This window comes from Ixodes scapularis, unplaced genomic scaffold, assembly GCF_016920785.2.
Source record: "Ixodes scapularis isolate PalLabHiFi unplaced genomic scaffold, ASM1692078v2 PGA_scaffold8__174_contigs__length_109621045, whole genome shotgun sequence".
Lineage (NCBI taxonomy): Eukaryota > Metazoa > Arthropoda > Arachnida > Ixodida > Ixodidae > Ixodes > Ixodes scapularis.
In genome coordinates, this window is record NW_024609883.1 from 72,155,220 (window position 1) to 72,174,098 (window position 18,879).

The 18,879-nt window shown below is 47.7% G+C and overlaps 1 protein-coding gene across 1 annotated transcript in view; it reads left to right on the forward strand.

The window, feature by feature from the left end:
* Positions 1 to 11,100, forward strand: part of LOC115328060 (serine/threonine-protein kinase PLK1) — a 28,712-nt gene extending 17,612 nt beyond the window's left edge. Inside the window, exons 9-11 of the mRNA XM_040220614.2 lie at positions 4,377 to 4,704; positions 7,661 to 7,907; positions 10,770 to 11,100. Of these exons, the coding sequence (XP_040076548.1) occupies positions 4,377 to 4,704; positions 7,661 to 7,907; positions 10,770 to 10,961 (767 nt within the window). The 3' untranslated portion in view covers positions 10,962 to 11,100. The remainder of the gene's footprint in view (positions 1 to 4,376; positions 4,705 to 7,660; positions 7,908 to 10,769) is intronic.
* Positions 11,101 to 18,879: the final 7,779 nt, after the last annotated feature.

The following is an 18,879-nucleotide window of genomic DNA, read 5'->3' on the forward strand; positions in this document are numbered from 1 at the left end:
TTCTTTTCTGACCTAAAATACTGAACAAGAACTACTTTTATAAATAATTGAAAGGGCTTGTAACACTTATATTTTGTATTTCGACTAAAAAGAAGCTTTTTTGCAGCTCTGACCAGTAGTAAGCCTAGGACCAAAGACGTCGCATATTGCGCACTTTCGATACCGCGGGTCGCCCCCGTAGGTGGAGGAGGTTTCCGCGTCGTTCGGTTAAAATATGACGCATTGATGTTCAATTACTCTCCCCGTGCCCGCTTGCCTGCTCGAACCCCAAGAGACGTGGAAACCGCAGAAAAAGTAGACGCTTAAAGGGACACTGACAGGGTATTTATGCTAGCCGAGGTTTTTAGTTGTATGTGACATATGAGAGCTCAACTACCCAGAACAGAATTTGCGGCTCTAAATTCGGTTTCTTTCCGCCCGAAAACCGCCGATCAAGAACTGGCCGGTTCGAATCTCGCTCACTCTCTTTTCCGCGATCACGGGCCGTTTTCTAAGGTATCGATGCGACCACCAAATTTAATCAAAATCGTGGGTCACTGAAAACACACACTCAATATTAAAAATAGAAAAAAATATGAAACCCATTTTTTGTGGCTTCTAAAAAGCTGCAAATACGTTGATTGAAAAAAAAAAGTTCCACAGACAACCGGAAGCATTCTGTGCGTTGGTCGTTTCGCGTATCGTGGGACTCGCGGGAACGGCGATGGCAGCGGACGACGGGCGTGGGACCTCTATCTCAGAACTGTCGTTCGCGGTACCGGCGAATTCTGCCTACTTTTAAAAGAGAAATTTGGGACTGATCAAAAGAATTGGTATTCATCCCGTACGACACGCCCGACCACTGAGCCGATTTGCACAAAGACGTCGCCGAGACGTCGCTCCCTTCTCGTGGCTGAAGACATCGCTCGCGCAAACGTCAAGCACGACGTGTCTACTTCGAGTAGAATATGCACGCGTACGATTTCTTTACTAGGTGCGAATGTCGCCAATGCGTGGTGCTTCCTGACTTCGACCCGGGAGTGCTTTTGCTAGACGAAAATCGGCAGCAAACTTTCCAACTTAGTTTACCGGCTGAATTATTAGTAAGGAAAGAGATCCACCATTGAAAAGATGCTCCAGTAGCTCATTGGGAACGACGTCCGCTTCGCACGCGGTAGGACCGGGTTCAATCCCCCGTGAAACCTTTCTTTTTTTTTTTCCGACATTTTTTGATGTTTACATATCTTTTCTCTTTTTTTTTACAATTATCACTGAAGAAACAAACAAAAAAGTGAAAGCTGCTTACAACTCCCTGTAACGCCGAATTAGAGCGCAGCTCTTGAGGAGGAGGAGGGAAGGGCACTGGGGGGGGGTTAAACTAACCAGGGGGTTCACGCGACCTTGGGGGGTCACGTGACCTTGGGGTCACGTGACCCCCAATGCCGACGATGTCATCACTGACGTCACTGATGACGTCATCAGTGACGATGACGATGCGGGTACCGATGACGTCATTAGTGACGTCACTGATGACTTCACCAGTGATGATGACGATGACGATGCGAATGTCGGTGACGTCATCAGTGACGTCGCTGATGACGTCATCAGTGACGATGACGATGCGGATGTCGGTAACGTCATCAGTGATGATGACGATGCGGATGCCGGTGACGTCATCAGTGATGATGACGATGACGATGCGGATGCCGGTGACGTCATCAGTGACGATGACGATGTGGATGCCGGTGACGACATCAGTGACGTCACTGATGACGTCATCAGTGATGATGACGATGGCGATGCGGATGTCGGTAACGTCATCAGTGATGATGACGATGCGGATGCCGGTGACGTCATCAGTGATGATGACGATGACGATGTGGATGCCGGTGACGTCATCAGTGATGATGACGATGTGGATGCCGGTGACGTCATCAGTGATGATGACGTCATCAGTGATGATGACGATGTGGATGCCGGTCATTGGGGGGGTCACGCGACATCGGCGGGGGTCACGTGACCTCAGGGGAGTCACGTGACTTCGGGGGGGGGGTCACGTGCCCCCCACGAGGTCACGTGACCCCGGTGGGGGGCTTGCGCGGTGCATTATGGGACATTTCCCATGATGCACCGGGGTCACGTGACCTCGGGGGGGGTCACGTGCCCCCCACGAGGTCACGTGACCCCGGTGGGGGGCTCGCGCGGTGCATTATGGGACATTTCCCATGATGCACCGCGCGGTTACGCCGACGGCGACGCCGCTCAAGCCGGAAACGGGCCCCTAAGAGCTGCGCTCTAAAAATAGCAAAAAAAATGTTGTGGACGACACTTCGCTGAATTAAATGGTATGGGATTTCCTTTTTGACACCTGCGAACTCAATGTAATCACTTTCCACAAAATGCAAGGAGCATATAAACCGGGTAGCGTCCGCTTTCCGAGGTGCCCGTATATGTTCTAAATTAATTGCAGCCAGCCATTGGTCCCGATCCCGTTGATCTTTCGGAAACTCTGTCACACAATGCCCTTTTTTTCCCGGACGCAGGACATGTGAGCCAGCTCTTCACGCAACATCTTGGGTGTATTCTTTTCGGAGCCGATCATGGAAATTCACCACGGGCACTCACTACTCATCTCCAACTCCTCAATGTACAAAACAACTCATCTTGGAGTACAGAACAACGAGCGGAACAAACATAACTGCAAAAGAAGCGCACGCCATGGCGAACACTTCCCGTACGCCGCATGTCGTGTCGTCTGCTACGGAGAGGAGAAAAAAAAAAAAAAACAAGAAAAACCGCACGGTCAGGTGTAGCCACGTGACTTCCGCCACTCATTTTCTTCTCTCCACTTCTCCGATCTCCGTCGGGTTTCGGTTTCGGTTTCAAGCAGTTGCGTCTTTTGGCTTTATTAAAAAAATACGCTACTCTGTTGCAAAATATTAATTGGGTAGTCCTCTGACACCATAATAAAGCGCCTGGCAAAAAATGAAAAAAAAATTTTGGGGGGTGTCAGTGTCCCTTTAAATATGATTGCAGGGCCCCTTTAAGCAGGGAAACTAAATGGGTGTATAGGTCTCGTGACGTCGGGTCATGAGACATCAAATTTCTTTATAAATCGGGCAAGGAATGTAAATTCGTCTACAGGTCATGCGACATCAGTTTTCCCGCTAAATTTAGCTGGAAATTCATACACCTTTTTCCTTCAGGGGTCTTGGGTAGATAAACCTAGAGCCTCGCTTCTCCTCGTACTGCTTATCACAATGAATCAAAAAAGGTCGCACAGAGACTGCCCGGTCTCCGTGACAACACCCCTGTACGGCAAGGCAGCTTCCGCTCCTCCCGACCACGTTTCTTACGACACCAGATTCATTTTTCATCCGTTTCTCCGTCCAGTCCGTGCCAGAATTCGCATCCCCACACTGTCCCAGCCTCTCGCGGACAGAGCGACCATTGACGGGAAGCTCGCGCTCTCTTGCGCAACAATACCTGGAGTTGCTGTACGTTGCCAGAGCATCGCATTCGATAGTGTCCGCTGTTACTGTTCAATTTTTAGCTTTGATTGGCCATTTTGGCACCGAGAATTACCACCGAAGTTAGGACGCACCCAGGTCAGAATGCGCTAGTTGAAATCATTGGTGAAACATGGTTGTATAAAAACAATATTAATTGTGCTGCAAAACCTTGTTAAGTAAACTAAACTTCTACGAAAACATCACGCTGGTGTCATTCTGTACTAATCTCTAGTAAGAGTTCCTACAAAAAGAGCTTTCTCCAGCGGTGCTGTTAAGGGCTAGATTCCGCAGTTTCGTGTCTGTGGACAAATGAATCTCGACACAACCGTCTGTACAGCTATCGCCATCTATGAGCGACAGCGGCAACCAGACAGAAGACCAACTTGCCGGTTGTCAGGTTGTTGCCGTCGCTCATAGATGGCGGCACATAGTAGAGCTCCACTGCTCATCCTTCTTCACCAGAGTGGAAAGGCTGAAAGTCTTTTGCGTTCGTTTTTACAGTTTGTTTTTAAGCAAAATGAGGCCTTCTAAATGTCGTGGTGAGCGCAGTAAAATGAAAGCCGTTTACAACTCCCTGTAATGCCGAATTAGAGCGCAGCTCTTGACGAGGAGGAGAAGGGGAGGGTATACCCTCCTTTCTCCTCCTCCCCTCGTGATCCTGCCTGCTACTCCCCCTCCCTCCTCCTCCTGTCCTCCTAGGGAGGGGTCACCTGACCTGGGGGGGTCTTGTGACCTCGCGGTTACGCCGATGCCGCTCAAGCCGGAAATGGGCCCCTAAGAGCTGCGCTCTAAAAAGATTGAGCCGCCATTTTCGTGGCTTGAGCCCAGGTGTTTCGGTACTTTGAGAACATTCAGCAACTCTAAAAATACTAAACCTGTGCACAGCCACCTCCGGCCGCATTCCGGCGGCCCCCAGCAACCCTCCCGCTGACCCAGAGGAGGCGACGGCCGCCAGCGCGGCCTGTCAGCGTAACCGGGACCACCTCCTGGGCGACCTCCTCAAGCAGCTACAGGACCTGGTGGCAGCGCGTCCGCAGGAGCGCAAGTTCACCCTGGATGACGACGCGGAAGACCCGGCCTCGGTGCCAGTGTTTTGGGTGAGCAAGTGGGTGGACTACACGGACAAGTACGGGCTTGGCTACCAGCTGTGCGACAACAGCATCGGCGTGCTCTTCAACGACAACACACGCATCATCCTGCTCAACAACCAAAAGTGAGTTGCATCAGGGGGGAGGGGGGAGGGAGGAGGAAGGAGGAGGAGAAGGAGATGGATGGAGTGGAGTGGGAGGGATGGAGCGCGGAGAGCAAAAGCACGCGCAGCCGAACCCAGGGATCCTGGGTTCGATCCCCATGCCCACCTGTTTCGATCTGGGTGAGCGTCATACTGGCATGCGGTCATGTATCACTATTGCATGACGCACGTTGAAGACCCCAGGCTAGCAGTCGTACTACACTGGCTAAATTTTTCACGTACCTTGGGTAAAAATGTTACCGTACTCTTGTGGTAGACTGAACTCCGGCTGCCTGAACAACTGACGAATAATTTTTTAAAGTATGAAGTGCTTTCTAACGGTACTTTTTAATCCCAAAATTTTGTCTGTCGTCCGTCTGCATTTTCCGCTAAATTTAGCGGGAAAGTTGATATCACGAGACCTATTCACGAGTTCTGTTTCTCGGCTAAATTTAGCATGAAAGTTGATTTCATGTCCGATACATGCAGTCCAATTCAGTTTTCCCGCTAAATTTGGCAAGAAAGTGGCATCGCGTGATTTATACACCTTGACGAAATTGACGTCACGTGGCCTACCGTAAAATACCAGGGAAGCGCCCTCTTCACTTTCACTAAAAACTGGGTTAACCCAGACGTGCGCGCTTGTCCAATCATATGGGGTGCTTGATTCCCAAGTTTGAGAAATGTCAACAGTGGGTGCTTCTGCAATGTTTTGCAGTATGCGTCGACTTACCGTAAAATACCGCGCATCCGCCCAGTCCACATTAAGCGCCCATTCTCAAATTTGTAAGACCTGAGGAAATACGCACAGTACATTTATATATAAAATTGATGACCGAAGAAGCGCCCATCCCCCATTCTCTCCCAGTTATTTTTTAAATTTTAAGTGGGCTCTTGCCCGGTATTTTACGGTAGTTTCCCCGCTAAATTTATCGGGAAAATTTGCGCCTTCGGCCAAAACATGTATTCAGTTTTCCCGCCAAATTCGGTGGGGAAAATTTGCGTCTTGCGACTTAGACACCGATCCAGTTTACCTGCCAAATTTAGGAGGGGAAACGTCACGTGACCTATACAACGATTTAGTTTCCCGCTAAATTTGGCGGGAGAAGATGCATCTGGGGCGTGACACTCAGATTCCCTTTAATGCATTTGGTGCATAATAGGACTTTGAAGGTAAGGTAGCTGCCAATTTTCATTCAAGTCTCACCCTTCGCTAATTGTTCTACGCTCACTAGGTGCACTGCGCAGTTTTATCTGTATCAACTAGATCCAAGCAACACCGCGCGGCGCAGAAGTGACTTAGGGGTGCCAGTGCACCGGTTACTATGATACTGCTGCTCAGCAGTTGCTTTCATCGCTCATATGTCCCCTGCTCAAGGTCGCACTGCTCATACTTCATACAAAAAGAAGCGACTTACGATTCTTATTCTTATTCAAGCAGACATCAAGTGCCTGAAGTTAAAGTTTACCCCGCCGGGGATGATCACAAGATCCGTGTGGCAAGCCGCAAGTTTGTCCTTCACACGGTCGCTTATGTGGCACCTGAAGGAGTCCAGGACCTACATGGCACTCACACCCAGGTGTGCGTGCATGTAGGTCCTGTAGGACCTCCATACCATGTAGGACCTCCATACCGAGTCTATTTAATCGATCATGAGATTTGTGTCCACCCAAACATTTTCAGGGAATGTACCGTTCACCGGAGGGGTCTTTCGCTTGAAGGTTAGGAAAGGGTTCAACTTTTGCTCGTCTGCCATGCAGCATAGCATTGCTGTAATCCTATTCTCATTTCCAGTCGAGGGAATTCACACTTGCTTGGCACCCTCCAATTCCACTGTATAATTGGATGGCAAGTTGAAAAACACGAGTTTGATCAGCGTTTCGATCTGTCCGATCATCTGGTTCCTGTACCGGCGAAGCTTGGTTACAAACAGGTGGAATGCAACCATTTGTTTGTCTCTCCATATGCTTCTCTCTTTTGCATTATAGTTTTGGAGATCCCGCTACTGCTGGCCTTAGAACCAGGACGGGGAATTTTGCAGCTTCTAGCGTGCCCGAGTGCCTTCACCTTGATCACACCTGAGGAGACGGGCAGTTGGTTCAGTCACAACCCCTTTATGTTGTCCACAAGAGTCTTCCAGCTCCAGAAAACGTCCACGTTGAGGGCGCAGCCTTTCTGCGAAGCTTTGCAGGCGAAAATGCGAGTCACGCACGCATGTCTCCGGAATGACCAAAGCTCATGACATGGTTCTGTTGCATTGTTTCACAAGGATGATGACTTTCCGCTTGAAAGGCACCTTATAATGGACTCGCCTTTTTGCTATCTTGCGAATGCCACCGAAGAACGCGCGGGCAAAACGTAAGTGACAGTCAGGAACGCAAAGCGGGTGTGACCACATGATAGGAAGATGGATGGATAGATAGCGGCTGTACCTTTGCAGAGGGCGGTTGCTCACGCCACCTAGCGTACTATGCAACCATGACATTGTTTCGACCTTTGTTAAAATTGGTTTATGGGTTAGATTGTAACGTGCATGCAAGTTAAGGCTCTCATTTTTGGGAAAAAAAGGTGCGCGTTACAGTTCCGCAAACACTGTATAGTCGAATCTCGTAAATTCAAACTCTAGGGGCGCCGAACATTTGTTTGAATAAAGCAAAGTTTGAATTATCAGGAGTTTCCTCCTATAGAGATGCATAGGATGGGACCTGCACGTTAGTTTAAATGATCCGCAAATTTGAATTAAGAGAGTTTGAATTAATGAGAGTCGACTGCTTGGAACGCATTTGCAGGCAGGCAGTTTGTCAACTATTTGGATTGCGTTTGCACGACCAGCGTTACTGTACTGTATTCTGCCCGGCATACTATTATCGGTGCGACCGTGGCCGTAGTTGGTGCGTCGTGCAAACGGGGATGACGTCTGCTCTTGTCTCCGTCCAGGAGCGTGACCTACGTGGACGACCAGTGTATCGAAAACTACTACGCGATGGACGGATACCCTGCGACTTTGGAGAAAAAGATGACGCTCCTGCGCTACTTCAGTGACTACATGAAGCAGTTCCTGCTCAAGGCGGGGGAGAGCGTGGCCCCCAGGGAGGTGGATGACCTCGTGAGGCTGCCCTGCCTCGGGTCGTGGTTCCGGACTCATTCGGCCATCGTGCTCTACCTCACTAACGGCACAGTCCAGGTGAATTTTGGCTCCCGCCTTACTTTCCGGCAGACTGGCTTACTGCAGCGTTTCGGCGGTATTGTCAAGAGCAGTTGGGATTGTTGGTGGGGTTATCTATCTGTAGTCGGTGTACTACAGTTAATGACTAGTTGGGCAGTCCACGTCCAGCACACGGTCATGGCCTTCTACGAGCCTTGGCGGTGCATGCGACTATGTCGCCAAAGACGGTTAGCTCGCACTGTAGGACCTTTTCCTAGAGTAACTGTATACGATCCACTTGCGGAGCAGAGTATGGCAATGGTGCTCCCAGGGCGGCCATGTTGGCTTCGAGCAGCGGTGCGGGAAGCGACCGGCTTTTTTTTTCCGGGATGTATGTTAGTGCGGGATGTATATTGGCTTTTTTAGTGCAGGATGTATATTTCGTAAATGCAAAGCGAGAAACGTGCTCCGCCCGAAGTTTGCCGCCTGCAAGGTCCCTTTCCTTCTCGAAGGTACGGTCCAGCTCTGTGCTCGCAACTGCTTCTCCGCCATTACGGAATTGGTGGGAACACGATGCTCTGGCTCTGCCAGCAGAGCCAATATAGATTTTCTACCCTTTTAGAGCAACGAGCGCCATCTGGGAGGATTTCTGTTAACTACAATCGTAGGACAGCCCGATGTGCCTCCACCCGTCTGAACAGATTGGCATCGGGCCGTTGTATCGCTTTTTATTGCTTTTGACGCTGCGCACTCCCGAAACTCAAAAAAGACAAAATATGCGCGAAGACTGGTGCCAAATATGTTGTCGTGCGAGACTGTGCCTTCAGAGAGTGACCGGAAGCAAGGCCAGAGGAGTGGGTATTTGCATGCACAGGAGCCTACTGCAGTGATGGAAGTACTGGACCAAATTGCACCTTGAAAGTCTTCTGCATCTTACACCAAAATGCTATTGTTGCTGAGAATTGCGCCATGCCTGCGCCGAGATGGACAAAATATGTCTTATTATTGGTCGACCTTAATATTCAGAGAAGTAAAAGGAAAGGAAAACCGTACAAATATGAATTTCACGGCGTCGCTACTTACCGTATAGTTTGTCTCGTCTTAGGTCAGTGTACAGTCGAAGGCTAATGGCCCGTTCACACTCGTGCAACTGAGTACGACCGAGAGAGGCGAGACCTGTTGAAACCTCATAAAATTTCTTAGGACGAGTGAACACACTGGCACTCTGGTGCCATATATGTGGTGACCCTGGAACTGCATTTCACAAGAGCGAAGGTTTTGCAAGATTTCCAAGGTCAAATGTGCGCAATACCTATAAGCCTCGTTTATAATGTGGACAAAAGTTTTTCAAGCCAAGAAAGAAAGGATAATGTGCGAGAGAAATAGAAAATATGCCGGACTGCCAAGTTTCCACTGTTACCCAAAAAATGGTGCCAGTGTGTCCTCTCGTTATAAGAGATATTAAGAGGTTCCAAGGCACCCGGTTCTAAGAGGTCGCAAGTGTGTGCAAGAGCCTTTAAACAAGCATTCTAAAAGCGCAAGTAACGGTAAATTAACTGCACTTGATTGGTGTAGCCAATGAAAGAACTCTTACATGCCATGATGTTTCGCTTTGACGCTGTGAATCAACCGGCCAGAGCTGTTGGTGCTGGGCATCAACCACTCCGGCCGTTTGATGCTGGTTGATTGCCGACATCATCTAAATTTCCAGACAATGTTGTCGATGTTGGGAACAACTGGTCCCAAGAAAGCTTTGAAAAATATGGGATTTTTGATTCTGGCTACTGTGATACAACGGAACCAGGGTCTTGTACTCCTGATGAGATCACTCGATTATCATGTCTGCCTCGTGCCTTCATTTCATGGCCACAGAGTACAGTGGCCCTTGGGCCACTCGCGTGGACAGTCTGACTTACCAGCGTGCGTGTGTCGAGCTTCACTGCTTTGCACGGGAGTGCTAGGAGTAGCGACTGACATGGAGTGTCTGGCTTAGCACAATAGGCACTCAAGTTATGCTCAGAATTGTCACAGGTCGAACTTCTTTGTCCTGATTGTGGGTTAATCTCCAATTTAAAAAAAAAAAAAAATGCAGAGAAAAAGAGAAGAATAATATTTGAATAAATACGGCAGTCGCCGAAGTTCCCATGTCGATCGAAAGAGCAGCAAACTTTGATGTAATTAGTTTCTACGCCGTGAAGGACCAGTTTTACCTTAAAAGTGAAAGTGTGAGCTTTTATAATATTTTTAGATGGTTGTTTTTGCAGTTTATGGTATTAGTCTTGAGTTTTGGTAGGTACATTAAGTTTACAGCATGCATTTATATTGGTAGACGTGTTAGCGGACGTTCTGGTTTTTGCTGGCATGTTACAGAAATGATATTTACAGGCTAAACAAATAACTGAGTGTGAAATGGAGAAGGGAAAGAGGTTTTATTTGAATAAAGTGTTGCGCTATGATTCACTTTTCAACCATATTTTAATACCCAATGTAAATGAAGCCTACTCCGGCTAGAGCCTTTAAGAATGCCGTTTCTTTGTAATAAGTAATATGCTCGAGTATCAAAGAGGAACCCTTGATAACTATCGAAAATGAACTCGCTGAGATGCAATCACTTTCATTCTCAAGTGATGTGTTAACGGAAGCTGGCATCTGCTCCAAAAATGTCAGTGGCTGTTACAGATTGCTGCAGAACCTTCTATAAAAGGTCAAATGCAACTTCCAACGCCTTTACTTGAGGAAGGTCCTTTCTTAACCTGTTGCCGAGCGTGGATTTTAGTTTAACTTGTTTCCCTTTCTTTTTTTTTTTTTTTTACTGGGGTCGCTAGTTTGACAGTTTGGCGGGGCTTCGAAAGTTCCGTTCTGGGCAAGACTCTTACCCTTCTCTTGCCCCTCCTGTTCCAGTTGAATTTCTTCCAAGACCACACTAAGATCATCCTGTGTCCGCTCATGGGTGCGGTCTCCTACATAGACCAAAAGAAAACCTTTCGCACGTACCGTCTCGAGACTCTGCAGAAGATGGGATGCCCTGAGGAGCTCTTCTCGCGGCTCAAGTATGCCAAGGGCATGGTGGAAAGGCTGGCACGAGAGCAGTGAAAGCCCCCCTTGTCCCATCCACGTTTTTTTTTTTTTATTGCTGCGATTGCCCAAGCATTTTTTTACTCAAATGGACGCAGTGAGGTTCCTCACCACAGCTCGTCCAATTTTTTATGCATATTTTTTTATGTGTACCTTGCATAGTTTGCAAAAAAAACATTTGTGTGTACAATGGGTTTTTTATGGCCAAAAAAAAATTTGTGTTTTGACCGAAACTGACTGGCTCAGTTTCTCTTTTGAGCTTCGCAACGTTTATAGATAGCGTTGTGTTTTTTTTTTTTTTTTTTTTTTTTTTTTTTTTTTTTTTTTTTAGTTTGCGCCAACGGCGTTTTTGAAAGAGTGTATTTTTGACATCGCCATGTTGGTTTCAGCCCGACTCTCACAGTTGACGACGAGGGATTGGGGGGGTGGAGGTGGGGAAACGAGAGTATTAGAATTTTTAGCAATTTTATGTGTATTCTATCGATGCTGTGGCCATAAAAATGTATGCAATCCATAGCTGCAGGAATCGAGTTTTTTGCCATTGAAATCCAACTCTTCTCGTGGATGACAATGTTTGCGGTTCAATGCACGCAGGGCCTTTTATTTAATTTTTTGTCCATCTGCCTTGCTATGTACAATAATTTCCATACAGTTATGGCTGTGGAAGTGTGGGAAATGTTCATAGCTCACTACAATTTTGTCCTTTATTTCTCGATTTTGCTTTTATCCTGAATTTTTTTATCATTGCACCCACCTTCTGGACATACTGCAGGAAATGCATGGCTGCCACTTTTGTTGTAGGCAGGGGAACCAGTTATGTTTTAAACTTTGCCTCGATGTCTGCAATTTTTTGTAGAGTCTCGTCGATTGCACGCATTCTTATGGTTGTAGGCATTACTCATTTTATAGGCATTGTTGGCGTGCTGCCATCTATGCATGCCCGTGCGCAGCGACGGTTCCAAATAAACAATTGCGTACCTTGAGTTACTGTGGTTTCTAGTTGCTGTCTGTTGCAGCTGGATATTCTAGCCAACTATGCTCATCAGTGTTCGAAAATATTGGTTCTCATTGATGCAATGTTGGCTTCTCTGGGAAACATGGTTTTAAAGAAACCTCTTTGAAGTGAAGAGGGTCTGGATAAACATGATATGGCATGATGAAGCTAGCATGACCTGGAAGCATGAAGAGAGGCCACATGCCCTCTTCCTGCTTGTATACTTTGTTTCTCCCTAAGTCTGGAAGTAGCAGACACTAAACTGATTGGACCAATCAAACTCAAAAATGCTAGTCACTGAATCTCGTGCCTGTAGTTGGTACAGGTGCAACATGATGAACACCATGCTGCTCTTTCGACGCTGGTCGATTGGTCCTTTTGTGTGCATCCGGACTTCAAGTGAAACCAACACCTAAAAGAGAAGGCCGTAGCGCTCTTCTCGTGACGTCGCAAAGGAAGGCCATCGGGGGCGCGTGTCGAAGCGAAGGCAACGCGCGTGGATCGTCCGTCGTAACGCGCTTTTAGTAGCTTACGCGTGTCTTATTAGCTAAAATGAAAGCTGCACATAGCAGCGGGTCTAGAGAACATTTCATTACCCGGGCAAAACGTTGCACTGCTAAATAGTGGCACGAAATGGCACGAGGTATGCGTACAAGACGTCCATAAAAAAAATGTGATTGCTCCAAGTCGAAAACATTGAGTCGCGCAATTATTGCGGTAGGAATGCATATTTTACAGAAATACCTCGACAAAATGGCAAGACGCGCAGTGATTGGACTCAGCGAAACAGATCACAGTTAAAAATCGGGTAAAAATCAAGTGAACGCGGGCACGACTGGAGAAGGGTCACTTATTATCATGTAAGCGATGTTATTGCGTGCACTCACTGAACTCTGGGATTATACCCCGGCCACAAGGCAAAAGCAATGCAATTCTGATTGAATGACATTATGGGGTTGACAGTTCTGCTGGTAACGCTCGTATAATCACTCAATTGATTAAATTATTTGATTAAATCTCGTATCATTTAATGAAAATGTATGAACTTTCCGTGTGGCAGGGGTACTAAATATTTACAGTCGACCCCCCCCCCCCGCTCAGGTGAGACAACAACAGAGGAGGCGTTGGCTGGGGCCAGCCGAGAGTTCACGCGCATGCGCTCACACCCCTCGCTCTGCGCCGCGGGCTGATTGGCTCGCTGGAGAGGGGGGCGTTACGGCGGCGAGATCATAGACTGGCCAATGCCTGCGCGTCTGCTTACCCGCAAAACAGTGGAAGAGCCAATCTTTGCGATCTAGGAAATCAGCTCAGTGAATGGTGAGGCGGAACATCTGTTTGGACCTCAAAACATAGTCTGCGCTGTGGCATTACGCAATGCAAGCATGACGCTTCACATTGCGTAATGTCACAGCGCAGACTTCATTTTGAGGTTCTAAAGTCTAAACGGATGTTCCGCCTCATCATTTACTGAGCTGATTTCGTCGATCGCAGAGATTGGCTCTTTGAGCGTTTTGCGGGTAAGTAGACGCGCAGGCATTTCTTAGAGTGTACGGCTCTGGCTGCTCTGAACTGGGACGTTTTGTGTTACCGGCGCGCGGACGGACACGCAGCGCCATGGGGTGGCGGTCCTTGAAACTAACGCGCAGCGGCCAATGGAGCCTCGTCGACGCGCGCCAGCCAATGGGACCGAGCCGAAATCCATCAGCTTTACTCCGCTCCTTTGGGATCAGGGAAACTAGGTGCCGTTTGGCTAGGCTTTTCGTGTGGTTTCATAGCTGGGAGCCGGTTTCACTTGGAGAAAGGATTTAAGGTGCCGTTTGGTGCGGCTTCAAAGCTGATGACGTCGGCTCGCTCCTTCGGTGCCGAGGTCGCATTTCAAACCTGGAGACTGCTCCGCCTTGAGCACGAGCTTTCTTGGCTGTCTGCCCTTGCTAACACAAATGTGAACAAACAGGCACGCGCAACCAAAGCACTGCAGAAGCCAGCAAGCTGGCGCTGAAAGCGGAGCTTGTGTCAGCATAACCCGCGATTTATTTGTAGCCTTTTCCTCGTAGATGGCGTAGAATTCTTCCGGAACAAACGAGTTGCATGCTCGCAGCTGCGCATGCATGTCGGACGCTCGGGCCACGAAAGATTTGGTTCGCCCGGCGTCCGCCACTACCGGCGTTGCCCGCAGGTGGTGCATTTTTCTAATAAAATCTGCACAGAAAGGCAACGGGGTGATGAAGAACTCTTTCGCTTCAAAACGAGCTTAAAAGAACCAATGTTTTTCACGAAGAACCTGTTTGGGGTTTACAATAACTTTATAGGGTGAAATATGGAGGAGTCGAAGAACCCTTAAGAATTATTTTACGACCACGTTTTTTTTTTTTTGTTTTTTTTTAGGTTGTGTGTCTATTCGATCGTTTTTGCGATGAATGGGTCTAACGCACTCGCACACAACCGCGTGTTCACTGCGACAAAATTCAAAAAACGAAATTAAAAGAAAGAAAAAAAAGTCACGAAAAAAAAATTTGAAAAAGGCAGCCAGAAGGGGAGCGAGCGACGGCCGACAATGTGACAAATTGGCATGCCCCTCCCCTGCAACGTCACGTTTAAACGTTTTTTTTTTTTTCTATTCTTTTTTGTTTTTTGTCCTAATGGTTGACAGTTGGGAAAGCGTCGCCGACATACATCTTGACTCCGTATCTGTGTTACCCGGGTGAAGACATGGAATGTACCGCTGAGACGTTTCCGTGGCTCCCTTTTCTGGTTCCTATAGTGGTGCACTAAATAAGCGACGCTTCAGAGTAACGACACTTGGCCATATTGTGGCTTAAAATCATGGTTGTCACTTACCTGAAGCTTTATCTGAAATCCCAGGAAACGCCTTTCCGTCCTCCACAAATGTTTAAACAATTCGCAACAGAAGAAAGCAATATTACATGAGCTTCTTAACGTCAAATCTAATGCTGAGGAAGTCGCACTTTTGAATCATGACGATCGGCAGTTGCGTCTGTTCTGCACAAGCACCAAAATGGCGGCGCCCACAACCATGTCGGGGTCGGGGAGCGGCGACTCTTTTTGGTCGTGCTTGTCGTTAATACTCATTGTCACATAAAACAACAAAAAATGTAAGTTTTGCGCATTATTTAGGCGCTGCACGAACAAGTTCTTACAAGATTTGGTCGTCAAAGGAAGAGGTGATGCGTTTGGCGTTTGGAACGTGTACGTCGTGATAAAATGACATAAAGCTAATATATAAGACAACTATATACTAAATACCCCCCCCCCCCCCCCAACCACAAAAAAAAAAATACAATTTTTTTTTTATTGCAAAAATAAACTACGTTTTGCCTAAAGCAGTGGTCGGCAACCTTTCGGCACAGCGGGCCGAGTCGCCGTAAAGCTAAGGTGGAACGGGCCGGACGGCAAGCAGCGGGAAAAGGAAAGAAGGCAGGGGGGGGGGGGGGGGGGGGGGCCTTAAAATTAAAAAAATAAATAACACGTGCGCGAACTCGCACTGGCGTACATAAATCGAAAATGAACAGTTCCTTCATTTCACCGACGCACGACATGAGCTACAACATTTCCACAAAAACCTAGAGACTCCATTCAGTGAGACTTCTGGTGTTGCACTGCGCTCGCCAAACTACGGACATCCACATTTATGCTACTAACTGCGAGTCGCAAAACATTTTGGAGGTTCTCGTCAGCCATTCGTGAAGGCAGGCAACGGGCAGCGAATTAGACAACTTTTTTTTTTCTTCTTTTTTAGCTGACCGCGTTGGGGGGGGGGGGGGGGATGCTATGGGCCGCATGATACTGCCTCGCGGGTCGCTGGTTGCCGACCACTGGCCTAAGGCTCCGCCCAAATGTAGCGCTACAGGTATGAACCAGATGACAAAATTTTAGCTCTATCCGTTTCCTTATTAAAAAGTTAGAAGTGATTTTTTAAACTTTTATTGGGAAAACGGCGGCCGTCAGAGCTGGCTCAATTTTTAAATTAAAAATGTTAGAAAATCACTTATAACTTTTTTTTATAAGGGAAAGGCTAGTTTTGAATGTTCGACATGAAAATTAAAGACGTTCCGTGAGAAGCTGGGCTCTTTGACCATACGGTTCTTCAGATGAACGCGAGTATGCGAGCTGGGTCAGCTTGGCCGCAGGAGTTTCTTATCGTAAACCAAAAATATGGCCGAATGCGTTTTGTAGCGTTAGCTAACTGGCGGAAGTTGAGCAGTTTCGCGTGGCTCCCAAAGAGCCGTGCTGCGCAAGCGCGAGGAGCAGTGACGTCACACGGCGCACAGCTGGCGCGCCGGAGCCGGCGCCGCCGCCGCCGCGCGCTCCGCCGCCACCGCGCGCGCCTCGCCGGTCTGCACATTCCAGAGGAGTGACGTCATAGCCGCGGACGACGCACTGGCGCCGCCGCGTGCCCAGCTGTCCGCCTCCGTTGCGCAGTAGCCAAGTCTGACGCTGCACCGGAGCCGCTTGATGGCGCCTCATTTTGTGCGCATTAACTCACGCTACGTATATCCTGGCATAGCCGAGCTAAGTCACCGCTTTTTTTTTTAAGTTTTAACAATGGGGTAAAAAAGAAAAATGAAAGCTGCTTTTCACGTGGTTTTGGCGTCATGACGCTGTGGTGGCGCGCGCTGACTTGCCGATCAGATGACGTCGTACGATGGAAATTACATTAAATTTTAACCGTAGCAAAAAGTAGTCCGGTTTCTCACGGAGCATTACTAATTTCACCCTTTATGTTGTGAACAAAAATATATGTAGGTGCATTTTAGATTAGATATATGTTACCTTATCAAGACATACACGTTTCCAACGCCAAAGGCATCGCTTTTTCCCCTGGCAGCCAAATCTGGTAAGAACTACAAGGACAGCATTAATTTGTGGTGGTCCGGTATTCTCTGATTTTGATGAAACCGGCTCGGGCGTTGCTTCACGGGTTTTACCGGTATAAGATTCTATAGAGGCTGCAATAAATGGGGTGTCTAAAGGCCCATTCACACACTTGCAACCGAGGACGTAGAGAGACAAGACCGGGTTTTAAAGGGATACTTCAACGAAATTTGAAATATTCCCGTCGTGTTCAAAAATAGGTTGAATATGATCCACAATATCCGTAAACGACAATCGCACCTTCGTATTTTGAGCCTGGTTGCTGTATTTTTTGTTATAAACGGCCCACTCTAGCAAGCACTCGGAGAAGGCCCAGCGGAGACCACGTGACATCCAACGCAATCGTGACGTAGGTCGTCTCAGGACGAGCAAAGCTATGGCAAGGCTGACGTCGAAAAGATGGCCTAATCGTTCCAGCCAAAAAAAAAAAAAAAAAATTGGCTTGCTTTTTATGTTTATACAGCCTTGATGGAGTTGCGCCTCAACGGGTAATCGGTCTCTTAGCTGTAGATGAGAAATTTAGCCAGTGCAGTACAACCGCTAACCTGGGTTTTTAACGCGCATCACGCAGTAGTGATCCCACGAACGCGTGCCGGTACGAAACTCATCCAGATCGAAACGGGCGGGGGCGGCGGGGATCGAACCCAGGAGGTTCCCAGCGCAAGCTTTTGCTCCAGGCTCCGGGCTACCGAAGCGGCTGCTTTCGTACGAATTTTGAGTGACGGGTTAATCTTCTTTAATCTTGTAGGGGGACAATAGCGACTTCTGCGACACACAAAAGGCATTATCGGGAAGAGGGGAGTTCCTCCTTCCTCTCTTCTCTCGTCGTGGCCGGAGGCGAGACAACCTCCGTCACTAGCTGTCAAGCAGAGATGGCAAAATTACCTTCAAAAAGTAATTAAATTACATTACTAATTACATTTCTAAAACTGCAAAAAAGTAATTAAATTACATTGCAAATTACCACAGACTAAAGGTAATGACATTACATTACAATTACTTTAAAAAAAGTAATGAAATTACTTTGACATTACTTTTGAATACCTTGAGGCAGTAATTCGCGCTCATTTTATTTACCGTATACACCAACACAGTGTGTACAAAACAAGCCCTCGTTTGCCCACACAGCGCGTGTGCAGGAACCAGATCCGGGAGAAGCGAGGCGCTGCGCATGCGCAGGGCCGACAGCAGCGCCACCGCAGTGATGAGACGTCAAAGAGCTGAGTTGGTCTATATGTACCAAAACTCAGTATTTACACCGCAACAACCTTATGTGCCCCAAAGTGAACCATGCTAAACAGTGGTTTTGCTGGCGCACACGACATAAGTGTTAAACATGACGAATAGCTTCTTCAGATGTGATTCAGAAAGACAGTAAACTCACCGGTTTCGCTCTTCATTTAACGGTAAAGGTTCCCACTAAAAGAGTGATATATGTTTCCGTCTTCCTGATTTAGAAGTTGTAGTCCGTGTCAGTTTGTTATGTCGGGCAATTGCAGCTCGTTCTTACTAGGAGTCGTCACATGAAACGTTTCCCTTCCACGTGGGACGCAATCTAATTCTATTCTCCCGAGAACACTATACTCGGCGATAACTTTTCTTGGCAATGCAGTGGAGAGGAGGAGAGTCAGTGCACAGCTTTATTCAGCACTCAAAATGGGAGAGGGAACGCGTGGCTGGACCTTCCGCATTGCGAAGAAAAGTTGTCGCCAAGTATAATTGACCTTTTCCGGGTCATTCCTTTCAAGGAGCATTCTTCTGAATAACCCTAAGAGTCCAAGCTTTTGTGCATTGTCAGACAAAGGGCCCGGATAATTGCTAAGTAAAGCGTCGCCAATTGAGGAATGGCGCGAGCTTCCTAAATTCTGTACTTTCCCAACAAACAGAGGGCGATGTCTGCTTGTAGGCTTATTCCCGAATAAACTTCCCAAGGGAAGGAAGCGAGGCACACCGCGAGCGGCACCTGCTTTGCTCGAGGACGCACAAAACGTTCTGGGGCTTTGACAAGGCATTTGGAATTAACTATTTATTCCGATCGTTTATTGTTCA